Below are 10286 nucleotides of genomic sequence, written 5' to 3'. Positions count from 1 at the left end.
AATAAAATTTATTCATTAATGTCTTCAAATTATGTATAAATTAGACAGAAATAGACAGAGCAACAGCAATGTGAAGAAGAAAAACACAATTTGTGATCCTCATGTATTCTTCAGAGAGGACTAGACACAAAATCATTGCTGCCTCTGGAGTTTCCAGCACTCTCATGCATTACATAGAATGGAGTAGTACATGGAGCTATCAGTGTTATTCAGTGTTTTCCTGTGGAGGTTCTTTCAAACAATTTATAATCTGCAGCCCATATACAATAGTTCTGTGAGTTAAGAACACAGCAATCCCAATTATGTATATTTAAAAAAAAATGCTGCTCATTGGGAAATCTACTTTCAAAATTAAGCATGATTAACCAGAGACTCTTGGCATGTTTTATATTTATGTTTATAGGCCTAATTCTAATGAAATTTGAATGTTGGTGTGAACGTGGATCTTTGCGTTATCGCACTGTAGTTTGTTAGTTTCACATTATCTCAGGTGGAGAAGGAGGCGGAGCCTATGAAATGTTGGAAAGGCTGCTATCGCCTCGGTGAACTCATGTCCTGCTGCAGCGTGGAACGCCGAAAGTATGTAAAGTATTCTTCAAAAAGGTCGATGCAAAGTAAGAATATTATCATTGTCTCATACTTTTTACTAAAGTGAACAAATAAAGTGTTGCTGTTTTTAACTGGAATAAGAAAGAGGTGTCAGTGGTTTAGAATGTGAAGTGAACATGGATCTTGTCTCTTCTACTAATCATGATGTAAAAGTATATAGATTTCCTTCTCACATTATCATTTTCAAACCTGACTGTTGGAAATTAAAAGAGTTTGAGCGGAAGCTCTGTGTAAAAAGGACCTATATTGAAAACTCTATAAGGACTTTCTATAAGTATGCTGCTCATCAGACAAGTTTGCCATACTCGTCAAATACATTGATTAATATATGATAAACCAGGAGCATTTACACATACATCCATGCACTGTCACTGTGGTAATCTGCTTATGTTTATAATACATGGCCTTCTTCCTTCTAAAATCAACTTTTAAAATCATGCCAATGAACCTAAAGGGCTATGGGCGGTGTTACCAGAGGCCCTCCGTGCTCTAGCTTCACAAGCTGTTACACTATGCACAAGCACTTCTGCCCTCCCTCCGTGAGATTGTGGTTATTGTCCACTTCTTATATCTCCTAATTTTTCTTCTTTCTTCTTTTTGTTAAAAAACCCAGAAAAGTATTATTGAAATTAGGTGTATATGCAGGGTGGATATAGTAGCACACCCCCATTTTTACAATATATGATAAACAGCGCCTTCCCTATACTAATTAAATTCTATACAGCTCCCCCTAAATACATTTTTTTTATATGTTTCCTAGATACAATTATGTTGATTGCTTATATAATTTATTTATGGGGTGTGTCAGCACCCGTCCAGCAAACGCACAACCACACTTGGCGCTAGCGGTCAGACTACGTAAGTGGTGGCGAACTCACCCTGCGACATCCCTGCCTAAAGCAGATAAACCCCCCTGATAAGGGTGAACCCCAGGGCCGGATTATAGGCGGGGCTCCCGGGGCTCTAGCCCCGGGGCCCCCACCATCTTGCTCCCAAAGGGGCCCCCACCATTCTGACAATGTCTGCCGCCGCCGCCTGCCGACTTAAGTACGCGAGCGAGCGGAGCTGTGTCCGCTGACGCTCCGTGCCCCTGTCGGCTCAAGTGCGGCATTGCTACTGTGCCGGGCCGGCCCGTGCCTGCTGCGTACGAGATGACACTGCGAGTCTGTCACTTAAGTTGGGAGCGATGATCAGCAGCGGCGCTTCTGCAGTGCATCGCTCCCACTTAGTCATCTCCCACTCCTGCGCCCGGGTCCCGCCTACAGCCTGAGCCTACAGCGCTCAGCAGTTCGCTGTGATCTCAGCTGCCTGTCAGCTGGAGCGAAGCGCAGCGGCGGACCATAGCGCTGCAGAGCTTTGCTCCAGCCTCCCTCCCACTCTTCAGCTCCTGTGCCCGCCCAGCTCATTCTGCATGCAGCGCGATTTTAGCAATTGCGCTGCACACAGAGTGAGAGACACAGTCTGTGCTGACCCCAGCGTGACCCAAACCGAACACTGATTGGCTGAACTGACTGAACCAAATTCTAGCCAATCAGTGTTAGGTTGCTTCACAGATCACTTGGCCCGCCTTCTCCCCACACCGAGTGATCTGGGAGCTGTATGAGGAGAAGTGGCAGGTGTGAAGTCCCTACTAAGTGTGAACTTTGAAGTAAGTACAAAATACTTTGTAAAAACACTTTTACTTAAAGACACCCTTCACATGGCCTCCCCCATGCCACCTATAACTGAAGGTCTCACCACACCAAAATAAAGAAGGTGCTCAGTTATGGGTGGCCTTAGATAATAAGCCCCTTTTGCACAAACATTATGGGGACATATATTTGGCCACACAATTTGCCATAGACGGCCATGGCAAAGGTACAGTGAACACAAGGTGTGCCTCTGTCCCATAATGTCCATGGAAAAAGAGCTGGCTCTGTCTTTTCCTGTAAGGGTGATGGCACATGTGGCGTTTTGAACACGTTTTTTGGCCTGTGTTTAAGCAGTGAATGCTTTTTTGACAGGTTTGACCAATTAACTGAAATGCATGCGTTTTTTCACGTACTGCTTAAAAACGGGCCAAAAACGTGTTCAAAACACCACGTGTGCCATCACCCCAAGTATGGTCAGGCATTCCTATGGCGAGCGGTGCTCATCCGTCCAAATGGGTGCTACACTTGGACGTGAACACATTGTAAGAAGCCTAAGGCTAGTGACGCATGCGTTTTTCAAATGTTTGCTTTACTTGTAAAAACGCAGTGATCTTGTTATCTCTGAATTTTGCAAGTAATCGCATGCATTTAAAAAATTATGAATTTTTGACTTATTAGACTTAACGCAACCGCTTTGAAAAGTGCTATTAAAGCACACCTAAAAAACGCAGACACAAAAAAAGCAAGGGAGAAAACGCTGAGTTAAAGGACATCTACCACCAGATTACTGGTGGTAGAGTGTCCTAAATAGGCTGCTCGATTTGCCTCAGGGATGGGTGGACCGTGTTTAACATGTGATTTGGCGTTTTTATTGTGGAGGAGCTCAGGCAGACAGCGCCCCCGCTGAATTACAGTGACGACAGAGGGCCAGGGGCGGTGTGAATATATTAAAGGCCATATTATAGTTATTAACCCTAACGCTAAAAGACATTCCTAAAAGTCCTGTAGCATAGGGGGGAGTATGAAACGGGCTCACGGGCTGAACCCTCTTCATACTCACCATGTGTGTAGCAAACACCCGTCGCTCACATGGACGCTGCCTGGCGTTAAAACCTGTAACGGAATATAGCGCCAAAGTTGAAAATGTCATTTTTTTGCCATTTTGCTCAGTATAAGGATTCAATAAAAAGTGATCAATAGGTCGCCCAGTCCTCAAAATGGCAGCATTGAAAACGTCATCAAAAGTCGCAAAAACTGACACCACCCACAGCTCCATACAACAAAGTATGAAAAAGTTATTAGAGCCAGAAGACGGCAAAATTAAGAATTAGTTTTTTGTACAGGAGGTTTTCATTTTTGTAAATGTAGAAAAAACATAAAACCTACATAAATTTGGTATGCCCGTGATCGCACTGACCCTAAGACATGTCATTTGGGGCGCACAGTGAAAGCCGTAATTCCAAGCCCACAAGAAAATGGCGCAAATGCGTGTTTTCATACTTTTCACTGGATGCTGAATTTTTTCCGCTTTCCAGTACATGACATGGAATATTAAATACAGTCACCATGAAGTGCAATTTGTTACACAGAAAACAAGCCGTCACACAGCTCTTTACAAGGAAAACTAAAAAACGGATAGATTTTTGAAGGTGGGGAGTGAAAAATCAAAACGCCAAAATGAAAAAGGGGTTAAAGGACATTGTCGTTGTCTGAGGGGGGACATGTTAGATGTCCTACTCACTCGTACTAGGGGGTCAGATTGCTCCTAACATATACTGCAATACTGTGGTAAATTGTGAATTTTTTAAGAGTCTGTAATAAAGTGCCACCATCATACGGTTGCAGATCAGGTAAAATGACAGTCTGTAATGTCATGGAAAGGGTTGCCTGTCTTCTAACCTGTTTTCATGGATCAAAAAATAAAGGACAATGTCTTAGTTCAGGAGAAACATGCTAGTTACAAACAGCAATTAAAATGGTACAGGTATAGAATTTTTGTGCTCATCTCTCCTGCATCATCATCATCATCTTAATATTTGTGTGTGCAATCTTCTTGGACTTACGGACTCAGCTCAAGCCAGCAGGTGCAGCCAGTGGCAGTGGCACACAGACTGCAAGAGGAGCGTTTTAGTGGAAAAGAAAAACCCCAAAATAGTAAGTTTTTCTGATTATGGCATAATGCTGCATGTCACAATGGGGAGATTTAGCACAGGTGTTTGACTATAAAACTGTTCTTTTTGCTTATGGCAAACCATTCAAAGTTCATGCTTTATTTTCCATTAGCAGTTTATGAAAATAAAGCTGAGCTTTAATTCAACTAGAATAATTTTTCTCTCAAACACCACTGATAAATCTAAGTAAAGCGTTAGTTTGGCTGCCACTGTCTCTTTAAGGCTTCATGCACACGTGTGCCCGCCATACCGTAGCACGGCGGGCACAGGGCTGCACCGGGTAGAGGAGGAGGTGGTGAGCGCTGCTCACCTCCGCCCCTCTCCATAGAGTAACATGAAAAAAGATAGTGAAAGAAAAGATAGTGTGCAGTACCCCACATCCCCTGGGCAACGAGCATGGCCCCCACATCCCCTGGGCAACGAGCATGGCCCCCACATCCCCTAGACAACGAGCATGGCCCCCACATCCCCTGGGCAACGAGCATGGCCCCCACATCCCCTGGGCAACGAGCATGGCCCTCACATCCCCTAGGCAACGAGCATGGCCCCCACATCCCCTGGGCAAAGAGCATGGCCCTCACATCCCCTAGGCAACGAGCATGGCCCCCACATCCCCTAGGCAACGAGCATGGCCCCCACATCCCCTAAACAACGAGCATGGCCCCCACATCCCCTAGACAACGAGCATGGCCCTCACACCCCCTAGACAACGAGCATAGCCCCCTACCCCCTTGTTTTTGTGTGTGTGTGTTGTTTTTTTTTTGTCTTCCAGGACCGTGACTGCTGAGGACTTCTTCGGATTCGGTGGACTCCGGCGATGACCTGAAAAAAATATTTATTAAAATGGCTAACGAGGGTGTGTCTATGTTTTTATTTCAATAAAATCTATTTTTACAATGATGTGTTTGTGTCATTCTGTATAATTAGCCATAGTAGTGGTGCTGTTTAGTTGACAGTGCTCATTACTAAGGCCTGGACTTACTGTAAATTTGGCACCCAAAAATATGGCCATTTTACAGTAACGCCAGTACAATTACCCCGGTACCCACCGCCACCAGGGGTGCCGGGAAGAGCCGGGTACAAACCAGCACCTGACCATCTCTAGATGGTCAGGTTCTGGGGCAGCTGCAGGCTGGTATTGTTGCGCTGGGATAGCCCCCTAACAGTGGCCTATCCCAGCTCAGTAATGGCAGGCTGCTGCTGCTTTTTTGTATCTGGCTGATTTTAAAAATAGGGGGGAACCCACGTCAAATTTTTTTTTTTAAATATTTTTTAAAAAAAATTTGACGTGGGTTCCCACCTATTTTTAAAATCAGCCAGATACAAAAAAGCAGCAGCAGCCTGCCATTACTGAGCTGGGATAGGCCACTGTTAGGGGGCTATCCCAGCGCAACAATACCAGCCTGCAGCCGCCCCAGAACCTGACCATCTAGAGATGGTCAGGTGCTGGTTTGTACCCGGCTCTTCCCGGCACCCCTGGTGGCGGTGGGTACCGGGGTAATTGTACTGGCGTTACTGTAAAATGGCCATATTTTTGGGTGCCAAATTTACAGTAAGTCCAGGCCTTAGTAATGAGCACTGTCAACTAAACAGCACCACTACTATGGCTAATTATACAGAATGACACAAACACATCATTGTAAAAATAGATTTTATTGAAATAAAAACATAGACACACCCTCGTTAGCCATTTTAATAAATATTTTTTTCAGGTCATCGCCGGAGTCCACCGAATCCGAAGAAGTCCTCAGCAGTCACGGTCCTGGAAGACAAAAAAAAAACAACACACACACACAAAAACAAGGGGGTAGGGGGCCATGCTCGTTGTCTAGGGGGTGTGAGGGCCATGCTCGTTGTCTAGGGGATGTGGGGGCCATGCTCGTTGTTTAGGGGATGTGGGGGCCATGCTCGTTGCCTAGGGGATGTGAGGGCCATGCTCTTTGCCCAGGGGATGTGGGGGCCATGCTCGTTGCCTAGGGGATGTGAGGGAGATGCTTGTTGCCTAGGGGATGTGAGGGCCATGCTCGTTGCCTAGGGGATGTGAGGGCCATGCTCGTTGCCTAGGGGATGTGAGGGCCATGCTCGTTGCCCAGGGGATGTGGGGTGACATATATGCTCTATCCCATAAAATACATTGGTGGCAGTGGAGCCTCTTATATTTTGAATTAGGAATAAAACATTAATGACAATATAATTGCTGCAGATTATATAATATATAAAATTACTATGCCTGTAGAATACATTGGTGGCAGTGGGAATCGTTGGTGGTATGAGCTGTTGAGCATAGCAGACTCACCTGTCCCGTGCGACGAACCTTCACATCTGACGATTCCTGTGCTTTGCATAGGTAGACTCGTGGTGGTAGGTTCCCTCTAAAAGGGGTATCGCATCTGACATTCTATGGGTTTTGCTTATTTTCATAATTTTGTCAAAATGTCCCTCTAGAACTAAATAAATGTATTAATTTCAGTTTTAAATTCCACTTAGGAGGAGTATGTCTGACAGAAACACTGACAGACATAAAACCCCAAGGGCCTATGAAAGTGGTGCACAGAAGAGGAAAAAGGCTGCAGAGAAAACAAAAAAGGGGAAGAATATTCTTGAACACACTCAAAAGCTGAGTAGTTATTTCAAAAGATTAAAGCCAACAGCTTCAACTTCAGAAGTTTCTCAAAATACTTTGACTGAGCTAGAGGGACAGACAAATGAAGGTAGGTTTAAACATGGTTATACACATTTGTATTTTATGTGCTTATTTTAGTTTACAATGTATTAAATATAAAGTTTTGTGTATGTATTGATTTTATCTTGCAACAGAGGCAGACGCTGCATGTGACCTTACAACCGATGAAGCGGCAGACGCTGCATGTGACCTTACAACCGATGAAGCGGCAGACGCTGCATGTGACCTTACAACCGATGAAGGGGCAGACGCTGCATGTGACCTTACAGATGATGAAGGGGCAGACGCTGCATGTGACCTAACAACTGATGAAGCGGCAGACACTGCACGTGATCTAACAGCTGAAGGTGGGGCAGAAGCTGGGTTAGAAGTTGCTGCAATGACAGAAGCTGACTCAGCAGATGATGAAATGGCAAAAGCCAAGGAGGTACATGATGTTGGAAGGTCAAAAGGGATTTCCTCATTTCAGCAATGCAATGATGTAGGTCTTTGGCCCAAAAAATGTTGCTCAGAATTTATAGATTTTTGGGCCACTGAGGGGTCCAAACGGCTTCAACATTGCACATTTAAACAGTTGCAGAAGTCTGTTACACAAAGGTGTAAAAAAAGAGAAAACAGATCTATGGATAGAAAATGCAGTAAACAACTTTTTATCCGAAAAAAACGAAATGGTGAATCAGTTAACCGTTCCTGGCTCTGTTTCTCCCCAAGCCAAGGAAAAGTTTATTGCTATGTGTGCAAACTTATAACACCACAAAAAGAAAACCTTTCTGGAGAAGGTTTTTCTGATTGGAAGCATGCTCATGTTCGGATGGCTGAGCATGAGATCTCCAAGTCTCATCTCAACTCAGTGACAGTTCTTGGCAAACGAGTCAGTGAAAAACAATCTATCAGTGCTCATTTGCTTCGGCACTCTGAAGATGCACGTGCATACTGGAGGCACGTTCTTATGCGTGTTGTTTGTACTATTAAATTCCTGGCTGAAAGAGGTCTTGCCTTTCGAGGTGAAAATGAGCTATTGAACTCACCAAGAAATGGCAACTTTATGGGCATTATGGAGCTCATTGCAGAGTTTGACCCATTTTTGTCATCTCACCTCAAAGGACATGCTCAAAAAGGAAGGGGCAAAACAAACTATTTATCCTCAACAATTGTAGAGGAGATAATCAAACTAATGGGCCAGCGTGTTCAACAAACAATAATTGATAGGATAAAGCAATCCAAGTATTATTCTGTTTCGGTTGACTCTACCCCAGATGAGGCAAACATTGATCAGCTAACTATTGTGATACGTTACATTGAAGGATCAACTCCCAAGGAAAGATTCCTAACCTTTCTTCCAAACTGTGGCCATACAGGATCTGCTATAGCCAATGGACTGCTTACATTCTTAGAGCAACATAAAGTAGAAATAAGAGACTGCCGAGGACAGGCATATGACAATGCCGCTAACATGTGTGGTAAATATAAAGGCATGCAAGCCTTTATTAAAGAAAAAAACAAGTTGGCAGAGCTGATACCATGTTGTGGGCACTCATTAAATCTTGTTGGTAAAGCAGCAGCTAATGCCTGTCCTAAAGCTGTTCATTTTTTTCAGTTTGTGCAACAACTGTATGTTTTTTTTACTGCATCTACACACCGCTACCAGATTTTGAAGACACATTTGAGCCAGTCCGGAGCAAAATATAGTGTTCCTAAACCATTAAGTGAAACCAGGTGGGCATGCAGGGCAGATGCTACAAAAGCTCTCGTTCATGGTTATCACAAAATAAAAGACGCTCTTGATAAGATTGGCTGTTCTACAGATGAGAAGGATATAGTCAAAAATGAAGCAAACAGCCTTTCAAAACAGATGTCATCCCTGGACATAGCATTTCTATTTTCTGGAATGAAATTTTAAATAGATTTGATGCCACCAGTAAAGCACTCCAGCATCCTAAATTATTGTTAACTACAGCAATACATTTGCTACAATCATTAGAAGATTTTGTTGTGTCCAGGAGAGAGCTATTTGTAGAATATGAAGAGAAAGCTAAAAATTTGTGTGGAGCAGAAGGTTATTCTGAAGAATCTTCAAGACGTCACTGTAGTTCTGTCCGTTTAAATCCACTAGACTATGGAAAAACACCAGCCAGCCAATTGTCTCCAGGTGAAAAATTCAGAATTGGCAGTTTTTTACCTGTAATTGATAGAATTTCTTCATCTCTTTCGGACAGGATATCAGCATATCAAGTGATAGTTAAAAGATTTGGCATACTAAGTGAGCTTCTAATAGCTTCACCACTACAAATATCTTCTGCTGCTCAAGACTTATTGGCCATCTACGAAGAGGATTTGGATTCTTCACTTGGGAATGAATTACAGCAATTTGCACATCTTGTAAAGCACGCAAAATTGGATGAAAACCTCCCAATAGAACAGTGTATGTATGAGCTGGTACAAAAGGATCCTTTTAAAAGTACATTCCCAAATGTGGAAATTCTTTTAAGAATGTATATGGTCCTGATGGTAACTAATTGCAGTGGGGAAAGGTCCTTTTCAAAAATGAAACTCATAAAAAACCGACTTCGCAGCACAATGGGCCAGGAACGTTTATCCAACCTTTGTTTGCTGAGTATCGAACATGATATTCTTCGAGAATTAGACTTTAAAGATATAATTGAAACATTTGCTGCCACAAAAGCAAGAAAAGTCCACCTCTAAGTTTGAGATACCGTTTTAAATGGTCAAAAGGTTAGTAACTGTAATTGTAAAGTAATTGTATGTAAGGGCAAATGATGTTATGTACAGATGTTACCCTTTTATTTTATGTTATTTTTTTATAGTTTGGTTCCATAACATTATTGACTTATTGGTTTCTTTTGGAGTTATAAGAAAATTGTTCTGTTCCTGAATAAATACATTTCTGTTTGAACTGGAAAAATTAAATACTTGGTACTATGAGAAGAATCGTTTTGTTAAAAGTAAGTACAGCTGTAAGATTGTTATCTTGTTCAAATTGAATTTGAATGGTTATTTAAAGTTATATTTTTCAAAATTTAATGCAGACCTGAAAACCATCAATGTTATGCGTTAATTGTATTAAAGTTGACCAGATATATTTAATGTATACTGTTTGACGATTTCTTATAAAGAAATCATCATCACTTATTGATATATGCAATGGCGATTTAAAGACATCTTACAATTTTT

The 10286-nt window shown here is 42.6% G+C and overlaps 1 protein-coding gene across 1 annotated transcript; it reads left to right on the top strand.

Annotated features, from left to right (window-relative positions):
* Window positions 1-6904: 6904 nt before the first annotated feature.
* LOC140068891 (zinc finger protein 862-like) lies at window positions 6905-10035 on the top strand. Its single transcript, XM_072114253.1, has 2 exons — window positions 6905-7122; window positions 7229-10035. The coding sequence occupies exons 1-2, from the start codon at window positions 6906-6908 to the stop codon at window positions 8992-8994; spliced, it is 1983 nt and encodes a 660-aa protein (XP_071970354.1). The 5' UTR covers window position 6905; the 3' UTR covers window positions 8995-10035.
* The last annotated feature ends 251 nt before the right edge of the window (window positions 10036-10286 follow it).

This window comes from Engystomops pustulosus, chromosome 7 (assembly GCF_040894005.1).
Source record: "Engystomops pustulosus chromosome 7, aEngPut4.maternal, whole genome shotgun sequence".
NCBI lineage: Eukaryota > Metazoa > Chordata > Amphibia > Anura > Leptodactylidae > Engystomops > Engystomops pustulosus.
The sequence above is the reverse complement of the archived record's forward strand: the minus strand, read 5'-3'. Positions and strand labels throughout refer to the sequence as shown.

Excerpts from the sequence above, each read along its gene's own strand:
- LOC140068891 (XM_072114253.1), top strand. The coding sequence starts at position 6,906 with ATGTCTGACAGAAACACTGACAGACATAAAACCCCAAGGGCCTATGAA. Across the intron at positions 7,123-7,228 it reads AGAGGGACAGACAAATGAAG|AGGCAGACGCTGCATGTGAC; the intron begins GTAGGTTTAAAC and ends ATCTTGCAACAG.